The sequence below is a fragment of the Gymnoscopelus braueri genome (assembly GCF_963280865.1).
Source record: "Gymnoscopelus braueri genome assembly, chromosome: 10".
NCBI classification, from domain to species: Eukaryota; Metazoa; Chordata; class Actinopteri; order Myctophiformes; family Myctophidae; genus Gymnoscopelus; species Gymnoscopelus braueri.
The window spans coordinates 16,736,561-16,753,471 of NC_137611.1; the positions used below are offsets into that span (position 1 = coordinate 16,736,561).

Here is a 16,911-nt window from a genome sequence, read left to right on the forward strand (position 1 = left end):
AGCATTGCTTGCGTAATTGTAATTGCGGTACTGTACTGCAATTTGCTATATATACTGTAGTATTCAAACAATCAATCAAAAACACACCTTTAAATCCAAAATAGGTTGCTAGCCCATACCTAGTTTCTACACAACACAAGTATTAAATGTTTTAATGAGCCTGAGTCCCAGGGAGAAAGTTATTCAACTTGGCTTCAAACTTTAAAAGCCCTGTTGGTGTGAGCCAGGAGAGTGAGAAGTGTGCGTGTGTGCGCGTGAGTGCGTGCGTGTGTGTGTGTGTGTGTGTGTGTGTGTGTGTGTGTGTGTGTGTGTGTGTGTGTGTGTGTGTGTGTGTGTGTGTGTGTGTGTAAGAAAAACTATTTGGATGGCAGCTAGAAGTTATATAAATAGTAAAATCGCTGTTTGTTATTTCTTCACGAGCATTCATGGTGTTAGAAGGATCAAGCTGGTCTACCAGCAGCTCAACCAGCTCACAACCAGCTTGATTCAAGCTAGTCTAAGCTTGGGATGCATCAGGGATGTGCTGACTTAAAGGGATAGTTCAAAATGACTTTTTTTCTATTGATTAGTCACCCCATGGAGACTTGAATTCATGGATATTTTAAAATGTTTTGTCGCATTCCTAAGCCAATAATTTTATCACCGGCAGCGGTTCCGGTAGGAGACACAAAGAGTCTCCTTTGTATCTCTTACCGGAACCGCTGCCTACCGGTCCGCTGGACATCCAATCATTGGCTTAGGAATGCGACAAAAACAAAAAACTATCCATGAATTCAAGTCTCCATGTGGTGACTAATCAATAGGAAAAAATAACTATCCCCTTAACACCAGCCATCTCAACCATGGTAATACTAAACACCTTGTTGGCCACCGTAAACATAGAACATGGATTTAGTGCTGCCCATAACAAACATGGCTTTAGCCCCAAACAAACATAGGGCGATTAATAAAGGCGTGAAAATAGGCTTTTCACTGATCTGACTCTTTGCAGATCAGATTTTCTGTTAACTGACTTAGCAGAGAGATCACACAAATGTATTTTACATTTGCAAGTCACGTCTCTGCTGCAAATGGTCGCAAATATTTTCTTTTCTCATCATAAGTCAATGCAGCCATTGTGGAGAGATTCAGCATTGGTCGCAGGAATAGGCTACACAGTATATGGTTTCAATACTCCGAACAAACATGGAAGCAGTGTTGGAGCCTCCACAGCGCTGTCAAAATGTTGACTTAACCACTGACCACTGCTGAGGATTTATAACTCAGATTACATGTAAGATTTATAGTAGACCTCACAACTGTTGCATTGCACACGCACGCACACACACGCGCACACACACGCACGCAAGCACGCACGCACGCACGCCATTTAAGTTACTGTATACAGTACATACAGTAACTTAAATCAGCCATATCTCTAACCCTATAACCCCAACCTGAAATGTTTCTGAATTATAAGTTTAACTCTTCTATTCTTCCTTAACCATAAAACTATAATTTATCTTGTGAGGTGAGGACCAGAAAATTGTCCTCACAACGTCTATTTATCAAATTCTACAATATTTTGTAGGGACATTTGGCCCTCACAAGTATAGCAATAAAAGTGATGTGTGCACACACAAATGCACAAGTACACGCTCTCTCACACACACACACACACACACACACACGCACGCACGCGCGCACACACACACTTGCCATCGGCCGTCAATATTAGCCGGATGTTTGATGTATCTTAGGGCCCCACACCTGTTGCCATAAAAGACTGCTACTGTTCACAATAGTGTCCTCCAGTCATTCAGCACAAAACTACTGTATGGTCAAATGGAACGAATACAACCACAGTTTAACCACTTAAACCCTATATCAGGGGTCTTCAACAGGAGTTCCGGGACCCCTAGGGGGTCCTCGGAGCTACTATAATGCTATTTTTGGGCGGTGTAGCCGCCCCTATAAGTGGGGTTGGGACACCTCATTAGTACACCCTTCGCTGTACTGTGATTGGCTGACTCTATTGGCTGACTCTATTCAGCACTGTGATTGGCTAGCGAGACACATGATGACATTAATAACCTATAAATAGGACTATGCACTTTAAAAAAAACACTTTTTTTTAAGTGAGTTTCCATCACTGTGATGACCACTGTGATGACCACACGGCCCACTTCACACTGGGTGTGATTTTTTTACATTAACCACCTGAACGCTAGCATCCCTATTCTGAGGGGAACATTAGCGAAAAATAGCAGATCTACAAGCTCACAACACCTCGCGCTGCGAGGTGTTGTGGACTTGTAGATCGGCTATTTTAAGAGGTTTGGTGTGAGGTTTGAGGGAAAAAAGAGCAGACCAAGTTAAAAAAAACAGTTTAATCTGCAACACAGTTTTATACAATATTTCATCTCTCTCTCAGCTCCTTGGCCTGAAAAACGTTGAAGAACCCTTCCCTATATACTTTGTAGTCCCCCAGGGGTCTACACAAGGCCCCCTCCTTTTTTCCCTCTACTCCAATATCTTTGCTGAAAATAGCTGATATCCAAGCTCAAAAATGTTGCAACACGTCGTGAGCTTGATCGCTTGATTGATTTTTTCTGCTGAATGTTCAGGCCTGAAGAGGAGCGGTATGATTTATGTGGTTAACCACAGCATGTGGGGAAAGCCTTCGCTGAAAATAGCTGCTCTAGATTTAGATACTTTTCATGTAAAGCTAAAACAGAAAAGTTATATAGAGAGCCCTGAGGGACACCGGTCAACCAAGTATAGATATAAGTCACATCTTCTGGTTTGCGAGAGGGAGGAGGTGACAGGATCAATCATAACATTGACAGAAGTTAGCATGGTGCCTTTTCCAAGTCAGCCATCCCACCCATGACCCCAAAATCGCATTATAAAACAAAATGCCAGACGCCATGCAGAGAGGATTAACCCGATGAGCAAAATAGACGGTCAGGGTCGGGGTCTGTCAGGTGAGGTGACGGGTCTCTTTGAAAAGGGCCAGCAGACCAGAGGGGGGGTTCAGATGAAAAGGTTTAAATAAATGTCAGGTGATTTCCACTTCGTCTTTTAACCTTTAAACTAAAGTGACTTATTTTAGATGTGAATCATCCAGTGATCATTAACTCATTGATTGGTTAGAAGGTTATCTGTACTATCCTGGCTCTAGTATAATTTATTTAATTTTGATGGCTTTAAACATTTTGCAGATGCTTGTCTCATTTTTAAGGTTTTAAATGGGCTTGCACCTCCACCACTAAAACAGTTCATAGAGCGAAGAGAAAGTGGTGACAGAACAACAAGGGCAACTACCAGAGGAGACTGTGAGGTACCATTCAGACAGAGTGTGTTTGGTAAAACAGTCTTCTCTGTTAGAGCCTCCCATCACTGGAACAGTCTTCCTACCGAAGTAAGAGAGACCACCAACTATCTAACTTTCAAATTCAACCTCAAAAGATGGCTTAAAGCTAACCAAATTTGTAATCATGAGTAAATTTAGGACCCATTAATCACTGTCTTCTCATATTTTACTGTATTGTTTTGTCTGTACTACGTCTGCTTGTTTGTATTGTTGACAATGTCTCTTTTTGTATCGATAATTATACCACTTTTTTAACAGCCTGCTCAGGGACTACAGATGAAAATTAGCCAATTCTGGCTAACTCTGGCTCATTTACATGGACGTGAATAACTGACATGTTGATTAATGTGCATTGTCCCTGTTAAATAAATAAATAAATAAATAAATAGACCAAAGACCCCGCCCACTCCACTGAGTGGACTGCCTCAGTCTGATAATCTGGCTACAGTATATCTGTACAGAAATTGAGGTCCTGAGAATGCCAGCAGCCAATTTATTAGATCTTGCGTGGTTTTAAAGTCACAAGAATGTGTGCGTGCGTGCGTGCGTGCGTGCGTGCGTGCGTGCGTGCGTGCGTGCGTGCGTGCGTGCGTGCGTGCGTGCGTGCGTGCGTGCGTGCGTGCGTCTGTCTGTCTGTCTGTCTGTCTGTCTGTCTGTCTGTCTGTCTGTCTGTCTGTCTGTCTGTCTGTCTGTCTGTCTGTCTGTCTGTCTGTTTGTCTGTCTCTCACATAACTCAAGTACTGTCTCAGCGTTCGACTTTATTCAAACTTGCCGTGTGTATTCTTTGAGACACACATCCGGGTTTTTGACCAATAAGCACCTTTGTTTGGCCCGATTTTGGAACAGCTGACGTTTTTGGGGCTAAACAAACAAACGAACATAGATAATATAACATAATGTAACGTCATTGAGAAGTAATCTGTTTGGGTACCATGCCACTGACTTATACAGTAAGCTTTCATTACCTGCATCTGTGAGATGGTGAGAGGGTAGCGGTACAGTATCCAGGTCACACGCTCACTACAAGGAGGTGTGGTGAGAGAACCTTCATACACCCAGTAGTCTCTGAGCAGGGGGTCTGGTGGGTGGAGCAAACATTACCATGAAATATCATGTTATAACAATATATACAGGACTCCGGAGTACATCATAACTCGTTTGTCAACAAGAGGACAATGAGGACGCCAGCCGGGAGCCCTCATCCAGTGTCAGTTTGACAATGCATGCACCTCATGGTTCATTAAAACCCCCATGTCACTAAAAACAAAACTTTCAGACCTCTCAAAACAAACTGATAAGGACTCACTTAACCCCATGCAGCTAACTTTGCTACAGCTAACTTTTCTAGGCTAGGATGGCTCATGGTGGAAGACAGAGTACAGCAACTTGAAATGGGCCTGGTCTTTAAGATACTCAGAGGAAACAGAGCCCATGTAAAAGCCCTGTCCAACTACTTCTCTAGAGTGAGAGATGCCCATGGGCGTAACGCCAAGGTCAGAGGTCCTCTGACCTGGTTCCCCCTAGATTTGTCTCAAACATGTAACACTGTCATATGACTAAAGTATAAAATAGGCCTTAAGTGGTTAATGCCAAATCAACAAGTGATTTGTTGAGACATTTCAATCTGTTGTTGAAGGTTATTCTCACCAGGTAAGAGAGTGTTGGGGTTAAAGCAGGGTGTTATCTTGGTCTTTCCCTGAGAAAAAAACACAATGACACATAAAAAATCATCAACCTTGTGCTTTTTTCTCTGTTCTTGTCATTCTTCTACGAGCATGTTTGTCATCTCACCTTGTACTGCAAATCCTGTAGAACTTCAGTTATGGCCTTCAGACCCAAGTGTTCCTTACCTATCTGATAAACACAGGACAGGTCACAAAGACAATTTGTGTGTGTGCATGTGTGGCTCACTTGCTTATACGCACGAATGCATGCAGGGAACACACACAGGTTGAGCCACGTTTTTTAAGACAAAAGCATTGTGCATACTGTGTGCGTGTGTGCGTGTGAGCGCGTGCGCAACAGGCAGGTCTTATTATCTTCACATCCTCCCTGAGAGGTCAAAGGAACAGAGAGGTCTGCGAGAGGAAGTGTAGCAGGGTATGGCTGAAACTATCTAAAAGTCATGGGTCTTCTGCTATTTAAAGAGACTGGGGAAAACTTTGCCTTTCCGATGTTCCCATCCTTAAGTAGGGATTCTCTCGTTGGTCCCAGGCTGACCAACGAGAGAATGCTCAATAATCCTTAGTTGAATTGATTTGAATTATTACCTGTACAAAGAGAGCTATGGCGAGAACCCCATTCTTCTTTCCTAGTGCATCCTCTAAGCAGTTGAACAGCGTGCTGTTCCAGTGGATCAGATGTAGCTGGAGAGAGAGAGAGAGGGAGAAGGAGAGGGATAGTAAAAGCCAGATTCATACTTCTGTCGCGTGACAAAAACAGCCCATCTACAAGCCCACAGCGTGTCGCGCATGCAATGTGTCGTGGGCTTGTAGGTCTACTACTTTTGGCGTGTGCGTGCGACACCGTCATCAGGCAGAGCACAAATTAAGCTTTAAGAGGCTAAATATATAGATAGATGGAGGAGGCAAAATGGTGAAACAGAAGCTGTATTTGACAGGTCAATGTTTACAACAGGTGTGGAAGTGTACTTTAGTCAGTAAGCCTCTTTGACAGTTTTAAGTAGAGGAATCATCAGCTGGTGGTGACTGAAGGCTTAAGAGAGAGCACGACTGAATATAATGGATAATATAGTCTTATGAGACTAGCTTGTAGATTGGCTATTTGAACTATTTTAAAATGTTTTTTGAAAATAGTAAAAAATAGCAAAGAAGTTTAGGGATAAGGGCTAAGGCGGTGCGCAAGATAGGGCCCTATAGAAGTCCACTCTGCTCCTTTACCTGGCAGGTCCTTCAAAACAAACTGAAGACACACATTTTCCCACTGGCCTTTTTTCACCCTTTATGATTGATATCTTGCATTTTGTGTCCTACTGTTTTTTAACACACTTTTGTTGGTTATTTATGGGCACAATTATCTTTTTTAAATGTGATGACCCGCCCGATGCATGTTTTGAATGTTAGCTCTGTCTGAATTTTAAAATTATTACTTTTTCAGCCCGCAGGCGCCCATTTATTAAATTATTTGGAGAAGTGGGAACAGTGGTAGGCTACATCACCAAACTGCAGGAATTCTATGCTCTATTATATTATGTACACAGAATGACTCACAGTGTAACAGTTTCTCACTGACTATAGCTAGCTCTATAGCTAGCTAATGTTGCTACAGGGCAGAGCTACAGTTTTGCTTGGAGGAAAATCACTTAAGTCAGAAATATCAAGTTACACACTGTTTATTTTGTTTTGTGGGGGAAATACTGTAGGGTTGACCTCCCAACCACCCATCCATGGTCATGGTCACAGCCTTGTGCGTGCATGCGTGCGTGCGTGCGTGTGAGAGTGAGAGAGAGAGAGCAGTAAGATGTGCTGGTGTAGGCCTATTTGTGGTTCAATCAATCAAACAATCAATCAACCTTTAAAGTAACAGTTTTGGATATTGTTGCTGTCATGTGGAGACCTCATACGTCCAAAACTGTTACTGTTCAGGATTCAAATAAAAAAATAGCAGATCTACAAGCTGAAAAACGTGATGCAATGCACGTTATGTTTGCAACCGCTGTGTGACACTGTAGTATGACGACGTCGGGCATTAATTTACGGGGAAAAAACCTAGAAAGTTAAAATATGGAGATAAGAGGTTTCCAAGTTTTCCAGCAGACAGACAGTGACGATGTGTGTATAGTGTACCTCCATAGGAAAGGCCTTGAAGTTGACGGTATGTTCTGACCCTCTCTGGTGCTCCTTGCCCCAGTGGAAACGCACCTCATGCAGCTCGTACTCGTGGTCACTAGGCAGTGGGCCACCGGTAACCACTGGCCACCATGGCATTATGGGTAAACAGGCACAGAGAGTCATAATGGGCAGATGAATTCAAGCAGAGGGAGAGAGAGAGATAAAAAAGACAGTCATATAGATTAATCTGCGCTTCATTGCACCAGGATAAACATTCATTCAGCTGTTATTAAAACACACTACACAGTACACAGCACAGTAAAATCCTCAACGTTAATTTAACTCTTTTCGATTGATTGATTTGAATACTTTATTATTAACGCGATAGTACAGTACTCTGACCTTTGCACTGCCTCAGAGCTACAAATGGATCAATGAACACTGAGGATTTTACTGTGTATAGAGTAATAGGTAACTATGGAGCAAAAATCAATTACATGCCTGTTTACAGTTAGCCTGGCATGGCCAGACTGATCACGTGGGATCACTCACACGTGTGATCAGTCTGGCCATATTATTATTATTATTATTATCAGTCTGGCCATGCCAGGCTATAGTTTACAGTGGGGTTAACGAAACGTATTGGTATGCTTACTAATATGCTACAGTATAACAGACGTTCTCAAACTATGAGTCGGGACCCCAAGTGGAATCGGTGACGATGGGGTTGCACATTGACTGTTATACAGTGTTATAAGCATATCGTAATGCATTATACGTATCATTATGATGCATTGTAGACATCATCACATCATACCACTACGACTACAATGCCCAATGCCTCCCGGCTTGGCACTCAGTAAGGCTTGGATTGGGGGTAAGTCCCTGTGACATGTTAACGTCATGTCCAGCGGGTGTACTTGCACATCAAGCCGCCTCACAAACAGGAGATAGGCTCCTGCCCTATATGGGCCACATGGCTATGGAACAGTTGGTTCCCATAAAAAGTATAGTCGTTATTGGAATGCATTTGAATCATTTATCCTGACCATAATATGATCCAGACCACTGTGCTTGGACACAATGGTTTTCATTACTGTTTATCTTTCTTACAGAATCACAGAATTCCAAAAGTCACCTGATTTGGACTTGAGCATGATGCGTACGGTGTGTCCATCGTTGATGACCTCACAGTCGCGACACACCACGTAGTTCGGTGAGAGGACTCTGTCCAGGAGCGACGCGTCGTACTGAGCCTCTCTGGAGTTCAAGTTGATCGGAGACTGGTACTCACCGTTGGCTGCTGGGAAATGTAGTCCCCACTCTACGCCTGGGTGTGAAAACACAGCAGTTGACATATTTGATGATTTAGCATTTTACATATTTACAGAGTGTAAATCTTGTCATCTTGTCCTTCATATTTTCCTACTCCTCCCTCCTTCCCTGTCAGTATTCCGTATTGGAGCGTGTGTGTGTGTGTGTGTGTGTGTGTGTTGTGTGTGTGTGTGTGTGTGTGTGTGTGTGTGTGTGTGTCTGTGTGTGTGTGTGTGTGTGTGTGTGTGTGTGTGTGTGTGTGTGTGTGTGTGTGTGTGTGTGTGTGTGTGTGTGTGTGTGTGTGCGCGCGCGTGCGTGCGTGCGCGCGCGTGCGTGCGTGCGTGCGCGTGCGTGCGTGCGTGTGTGTGTGTAAGAACAGTGCATCTGGGAGGCCACACTGTGAACTAGTTCAAATATTCTAACAGCTCCCGGAGCTCCTTGTCACTCATGTGGATTGAATGCTGTGTCCTTGTTCCTGTTTGCTTGTCTCTCTTCTCTCTCTTCCCTCTCGTCTACATCGCCTCTCCTTCCCTCTATTATGGCCCAGATGGTAAAGGTATACTATATAGTAGGGGTGTAACGATACGTTTTAACAACGATTCGATACGTATCACGATACTTGGTTGTCGATACGATACATGAACGATACAGGTTAATTTAGAACGATACGATACGTTTCGATTCAGCGATTTAGTCGATACGATACATGAACGATACAGGACAGGTTAATTTAGAACGATACGATTCGATTCAATGATTTAAAATCGATATAGTAACTATTTATTTACCCAAAAATTCTGTGTGAAAAATAAATACCTGGATACTGGATATAAACCCCTCTTTCTCTTTTCTTCTTCTTAAAAGTACTTAGTATTGATATAATTGATTATTTGCATTGCAGAACGATTCGATACGATTATTTGCATTGCAAAACGATTCGATACGATTCAAAGTCAAACGATACGATATTTAGCTGTTTGCATATCGATATAGTAGATTGTTGAAAATTCAAAACGATGCATCGATGCAGTTACTGTATCGTTACGGGCCTACTATATAGGGTTTAAGTGTTTGAAATACTCCAGTTGCATTTTCCGTTCCTCTCAGTTCAGCAAGGACACATTCAGTTCCATGACTTCATCTTACACTGGCAGTGTTCTTGACTCATTTTGCTAAACACTTTCTTCCTCTTTTTTTTTTTTGCATTTTTCATGAATTCATCTGCTTTTCAAATTCATCAGATCATACATACTAAATCCATATCAGAACATGTGTAATAAATCCATAGCACTGTTTTTGAGGTAAAGACAGAGGCTAGATTCAAACCCATGATGTTGCAAACACATATTGTGGCAGAGACCATCGCACTCTGAGTCTGAGCCACCAGGATGTTCCCAGTCTGAATTATATAACGTGAAACAATATATTCTGGCTCATCGATTTTAACCACTTGAGTTACAACTGCACCAAATCTCTTTGCCAAAAATAGCCGATCTACAAGCTCACAATGTGAGCTTGTAGATCGGCTAGTTTTGGCGAAGAGATTTAATGTTCCGTCCAGAATATGGATGCTGGTGGTTAAAGATGCCCTAGATTCACTTCAGCTATCTGCTAACCTCAACCATTAATAGCAGAACTTGGAACAGTGTGTCTCTTGTAGAAATGAGAGTCATACAATTTGGAAGCTAAAAATCTTTGGTAAATGTCGTGTTTATAGAACCAAGGTGCTATTATTAACTATTTCCTTAACAAAAACTACACTGGATAGACACCTTCATTCATTCACAGAAAGACCCTCACATTCTCCCCCTCCTCAGCAACAACAGTCCTTGACTACTAACTCCTGCTGGCAGGGTTCCTCTGCGTGAAGCAGTTCATGTGTGTGTGCATGTATGTGTGTTGTTTAAATGTGCTAACGTGTGTGTGTGTGTGTGTGTGTGTGTGTGTGTGTGTGTGTGTGTGTGTGTGTGTGTGCGTGCGTGCGTGCGCGCGTGTGCGCGTGTGCGTGCGCACGTGTGCGTGTGCGTGTGTGCGTACGTGCATTTGACTAAAGTCAAAGAGCTGTAAAAGGAGCTTTAGTCCACATTCTACTACTTCCCAGTAGAATACTAAGTTACTAACTGCGGTTGACAGAACAATCCTTTACTGTTAGAGCTCTTACTCTGTGACTTCATGAACTTCAAGGGATACCTGACTGACTGACTGACTGACTGACTGACTGACTGACTGACTGACTGACAGACTTGGCAGGTTAGCTGACTCAAAAGTTGGCAGTTCAGTTTGTGTGTTGTTCTGTTATTTCTTTGGCCGTCTTTCTCAGTGGCATGCTGAGAGCAAGCTGTTTACTAATTCCTGTTATACTATAGTTCCACAAAAAGAAAAAAGTAGTTTGCAAAGCAAAACTTTCCATGATTTATACATAGTGTTTATCACATAACATCCTTGTATAGAAGTATGTCTCCTTACGAAGCTAAATAGGAAACTGCCCTATATAGCCTACCGTATATGCTGAATTACTAATAAAGTTAATTTCCCATTTTCATCGATACAGTTTTACTAATGCTCAAAAACTTGCTGTAATTGGATTACAAAAACAAAGAAGTTAGCAATGCAGTCTTTGAACAAAGGAGAGGTTGGCCATGCATTTATTTCAAAGCAGTGAAATAGCAAATACAGGGGGAAAGAGTACATTGAATGTTTCATACCACAGCAAATATTTCAGAAATTCAGTTAGGATGCGAGCAGCTTTACTCCTTTAAGAGGCACTTTGAGTAACTGTGGTGATGTTCAGACCCAAAACATGCAGTTAGAAAGCAGAAGGAAATGATAATTAATTTGTAGTACTTGTATATCCTTATTGCATTACTGTGTGAGAAGAGAATCAAAAAATACTGGACCATGACAAGACATTGTATTATCAATATTAATATGCATATTATGATTCATGGTATTAGTATGATAGAGGTCAGGCAGGCAACACCATATTGTAAGCAGTTATGGTTTTCTGAATGAATAATGTTTATAAGGTATTTCAGAGGCATCTTTAAACAATTTCTTCCCATAAACTGCTCGCTTGCCTCAATAAAGTCCTTATAAACCATCAATATCTCCAGCCTCCTGCAGAAACCCACAATCTCTGAGTTTGTTTTTCACAACTGTAAATGACAGCTGGTATGATTCCACGTTATGTAAAAAAGATATTAAGGAATTATTGTCTTGTTGAAGATACAGGGTTTCTGCAGTTCTGCGATGGCATTTCTTAAGCCAATCATGAATGGGCCATTATCTTAAAGAGTATACTTACAGTAGTATTGTTACAGTTCATTGTTACAGTTAATTCCATGGTTGCTCAGTAAAGACAAAGTAAGAAGTAGAAAGTGAGCTAATGATGGCTGTAATTTATATAATTAAGACATAGCTATATAGCAACTTATCATAAACGTTATTTCCAACTTTTGATTATTCTGAATCATGTATCGGCCAAAGCTAGACTGTTATGTTGACAAAGTTTCATAGAGGGTAGGTTAGTAGGTTAACAGTCTTGTAAACAATAGCCTGCCAAACCAGTTTTGGGTCACAAGAAGAAGAAACAAATACTTGAAACTTTTTATTCCCCAAGGTAAAAGTTTGATAACCGCCTATACAGTTATCCTTCTACTGTACAAGATGACCCCTAATCCTCTAGCCTAGGTGTGTAAGCTGCCTAATTGGGAATGACTTCACAATCATGGTGCAAACCCTGCAGTAAATGCACAATTTCTCAGCGTACTCTTGGCAAAGGTGCTGCTTGATAAGAAACATTTGTATCATCTGAAAATGTGCATCTGCAAATGTCGTGAGTTCTATGCAACCATATTCTTTGGAACTGGTTGAATTGAAATTATCCCCATTCCCCTAATCAATGTAAACATTCAAATGGTTAATTCTGCTATTGTTGGCTTGCACTATATACATTTTGTTTTCAAGCAACAGTAATTAATCACCTCTCATTTTCAGCAATGTCAAACAATGTAGAATTCTGGACTTGCAATAGGCAAAAACAAACCTCTGCTTTTCTGTGAATAAATCCAGCACTTTTGTTTTTCTAGCATTGCATCTGTTAGAGTTGATGGTCAGGGTCTTACCTTCCTCGTATCCCCAGTCCACTTCATCCTTGCCAGGGTAATAATCAGATTCCTCATTCACATTGTCGGCCATGGTGCTGAACACTCAAAGGCTGTCACTTAGCTCAAAGTAGTCTCTTCCTCACTGTACACAAAGTTACTGCTGGTTAGTTTAGTTTTGTGTTCAACTGAACAGTCACCAGTCTAAAGCAATTCTCTTCACCCAAATGATGTCGTCTCTCGTATGGTCTCCTCAACAGTGTCTTATGGCAGTGAGCAGCTTTCCTGATGATCAGCAACAGTCCCTCTCTCTCTTCTCTCTCCCCTTTACTGTCTTCCCTCCTCTGTTGTCTCTGTGGATTCTCAGGCTTTTGTTATTCTGCTATTCCTCCCTGCAGCTTGGTTTTCCTCCACTGCTCTCTCTCTCTCTCTCTCTCTCTCTCTCTCTCTCTCTCTCTCTCTCTCTCTCTCTCTCTCTCTCTCTCTCTCTCTCTCTCTTCTCCCCCACCCCTCTTTCTTTCTCTCTCTCTTTTTCTTTGTTGCTGCTTTCTTTTGTCTTGGCACTTTGTCTTGTCCTCCTTTCACCACCCGTCACTGCTTCTGTCTGACAGTCAGGCAGGTGTAAAGGTGTAATGCCACTGACAGCTGAAGAAAGACTGATGGTTACTTTGTTCTAGTAGTGAGTGGTGATCTGTCTCTCTCTCTCTCTCTCTCTCTCTCTCTCTCTCTCTCTCTCTCTCTCTCTCTCTCTCTCTCTCTCTCTCTCTCTCTCTCTCTCTCTCTACAGGCAGTATACAGGACACACACTGGAGATCTCTTTATATTCTGCCCTCCCCCCCCCCGGCCCCCTCCTGTAAAGAGCTCTCTGAGGCTGCAGGTGTGCTATGGGCTGGGCACCGGCTAACCCTAACACCCTACAGCCCATCCCCATCCCCATGCAAACTCTTATACTTAACCACTTAAACCCTATACTTTGTTGAGGAGTCCCTCAAGGCTCTATACTAGTCAAGGTTCTATACTAGTGACTCTTTTCACTCTACACTAAATATCGTAGCTGAAAATAGCCAATCTGCTATTTTCTGAGAATTTATTTCCCCAGAATAATGATGCTGGGGTTTAAGTAGTGAACTTTTCCTGTCACCCTCTACTGAATCTCTGTTTGTATACTCTGTTTTCTTATGTATCCAGGTTACGCTTTAAAGTCCCCATTGGCCACACATCTAAATTGAACATAATAAAGCCTGGAGTGTTACGTTTGACCAACGTTTACACTCTGGATCTCACAGTGTACTCACACCACGGGGGAGGACTTGGCACTGCTGAGTGCTGAGGTTGATGTCCGGGCCCAAACCTCAACAGACTAAATTAACTGAACTCGCTAAGCTCCAGAGCAGGGTGCCAGGACAGTCCTTCGTATTCTGCCTTTAATAATACATTGGTCACTGTGTGTGTGTGTGTGTGTGTGTGTGTGTGTGTGTGTGTGTGTGTGTGTGTGTGTGTGTGTGTGTGTGTGTGTGTGTGTGCGTGTGCGCGTGTGCGTGTGCGTGTGCGTGTGCGTGTGCGTGTGCGTGTGTGTGTGTGTGTACACAGGAATGCTGGCAGGAAGGTCGTGGTGATATTTCTCTTGGACATGAAGCCACAGATCCACCCTATGGTGAAGGAAATAGCAGATGTTGAGAAAACAGCCTGAAAACGACAGGGAAGGCGGGGGGTTGTCCAGGAGTGGAAGGGGAGAGGAGGTTCTCTTAAGCCCGTTATACGTCCTAATAGAACGGTGTCACGCACAGAAAATAGCTGATCTGCAAGATCACAACGCACTGCAAATGTGACACATTGTGATCTTGTAGGTCTGCTATTTTTGGCGTGTGACACCATCATAATATGAGAATAAGTTAAGAGCATTATCCATGATGACTTCAGGATGTGAAAAGAGCCCTAAAAATGTTTTCTTTCTTTCTTTCTTTTCTTCCCTCCTTCTTAAATAATGTCATATCCTACGGGCCTGATCCTGATATTAATTGCCCTACATTCTTTATCAGGAATACGACCTTGCCCTCCATTGTCTAAATCCAGGCAACGTTACACGTTTTCAGGCTGGGACCTAAATTGAATAATTATAGTCTCTCACCACCATGGGATCCAGGCTCATTATTACATACTCTGGTCACATGGGGACCCAACAGAAACAGGCCTTGCTCACACAGGCCTTGCTCACACAGCCCTGCCTGCTGATCTATAGTTTTAGAAACCTGGGCCTGCCATTTCCTTTATATGCTAACTTAGTTTGTGGGACAAAAGGGGAGTAAAAACAAAGGGGTGGCATCTGGTGAACCCCCATAAATCAAAGTGTGGATCCCATTACTCTTTACTCTGTCATTCGGAGGTTTCTAAGCATTCTATACAGACAACAGGGCAATTGCCTGCAATTGGATTTCACTAATCACATTGGTGAAACAATCGAATAATCCATCGACAGGAAATTGCGGCTATTAGGCTATTAGTCTATTCGAATAATCAGTTAAGTGATGCATCATGTACAAATTTATAATTTGTGCATTTTTCCAAAATGTGTAATAGCATTACAATCATTTTTTTCTTTATTACCGTACCGTATTTTCCATAATTTGATATGGACTAAATTAATCGCAGATTAATCAGATAATCAGTTCTACAATGCATCAATGGTTTTACTCATTAAGTGTCATCTAGTTTGAATGTCACACTTATAGATTTGGAAAAGCCATAGTCTCGTAATCCTTTTCAGGTGATATGGCTTCACTCTGTGTTAAGTCTTATAGAGTAAAATGACTTTATTTGTGTTTGCACAGTGTGCCTGCCACCACTGCCCTCTTTATCTCACTGCACTAAAGTTGACTGGATTTTGTTTCAACTTTGAAATGTCACTTTTCTGCCCTCTCATGGAAATTATTAGTCATTACAAGATTGCAGACGATCATTATTTCTGCTGTTTATTTGGATTCTTAACAAGAAGGCAAGAGATAATGTCATAGTGATAACAATGTACATAAACAGTAAGGTTAACGTTGTGCTTTGTCAGTTGTCTATAATATTTTTATTTATTATGTTGTGATAAAACAAAGATTGAAAACACATGCTTTCGGTACTGTGTTTAATGATGATGAGTTTAATACTCATACTCATGTTGATAAAACTGCAAAAAGACAAAAGGAAATGATAAATAAAAAACATCACGTGGATGCACCTGGGACGTATCATCAGTGTTGTAGCCTGGGTTCGATGGGTGTAGTAACATACACCCTCGCCCAGGTGACCCAGCCAGGGTTGATCGAGCCCCGATTTACGTCCCAGTAACTAGCTACCCACGGTCATTCCTCTTAGGGAAAGACAGCCCCCCCCCCCCCCACAGTAATTATCAAAGTATTATAAATGTTTCTATTAATGCTTTTCATCCCACAAAAGACATTCAACACCATATCGCCTGACCTCCATATCCCTGTTGAAATCCTCACTAGTGTATCCTGTATCCTGATCTGCACCACAGGTTCATTGACTAGTAGCAGGGGCCATGAAGGCTGTGGCCGCCGTTCCACCTCAGTTTGGCCTGTTCTGCCGCTGAGAAAAGTGTGGCCACAGTGGCCACAGTGCCCCCACCACACTGCCCCAGTTGATTGTATACTGTTTTATCCTCTTTCCTGTCAATACAGTGTTTTTTTCTTTTGTTGAGATCCTGAATTCTTAACTCCCCCCTCCACATCCCCATCTTCAAATAAATCCAGTTAGTCCAGGGCTGAGCATCATATATGAACTTTTGACTCAGGAGTTTCTACAAATATTTGTAATTTGTAAATACCAATACATTATTACAGACAAAATAGTTATCAGTGTTTTACTTAATGGCCTTCCTGTCTAGCATTTGGCTCTTGTGCCCTCAAAGAATTTACAACACCAAAGGCCAGGCCAAAATACCTTGTAGGCAGCCAAACACTCGAGATGTCAGCTTGTCTGGTGACATCAAAATTCAGTGAATGGTGGAGGAAAAACAATCTGAAAAAAATAAATAACAGCATTGTAGAACCAATGCAAAGCTTTGGGCTTTCCTTTACCTGGGACGGTATCAGGATTGGTTTTCAAATCAGTGGGCGTGTAGGTTTATTAGCACTGGTTTTCTCCGCTGTCTGTTCAAGCCCATACATTTAAATTTACATTTCCCAGATGTAGGCCTATCAGTAGGCAGGGATCTCTGATCATCTGGCTATGTGAGACTACTTGGCCAGTCACATTCCCAGCCCTGGGTAGCCTGAACAGGTTATTCCCATATAACTGGATCTGGATCTAATATTTGAACTGATTAAACAGGCTTTTTAAA

At 42.1% G+C, this 16,911-nt stretch overlaps 1 protein-coding gene across 2 annotated transcripts in view; it reads right to left on the bottom strand.

The window, feature by feature from the left end:
• Window positions 1-12,947, bottom strand: part of ca8 (carbonic anhydrase VIII) — a 16,283-nt gene extending 3,336 nt beyond the window's left edge. For both annotated transcript variants that reach the window (XR_013933813.1, XM_080438981.1), the window contains exons 1-7: window positions 12,585-12,947; window positions 8,285-8,476; window positions 7,162-7,286; window positions 5,626-5,721; window positions 5,147-5,209; window positions 5,003-5,051; window positions 4,321-4,433 (exon numbers count right to left, since the gene is read on the bottom strand). Coding sequence is in view for 1 of the 2 variants with exons in the window: in XM_080438981.1 (XP_080295107.1) it covers window positions 4,321-4,433; window positions 5,003-5,051; window positions 5,147-5,209; window positions 5,626-5,721; window positions 7,162-7,286; window positions 8,285-8,476; window positions 12,585-12,657 (711 nt within the window). In the remaining variant the exon portion in view is untranslated. The remainder of the gene's footprint in view (window positions 1-4,320; window positions 4,434-5,002; window positions 5,052-5,146; window positions 5,210-5,625; window positions 5,722-7,161; window positions 7,287-8,284; window positions 8,477-12,584) is intronic.
• Window positions 12,948-16,911: the final 3,964 nt, after the last annotated feature.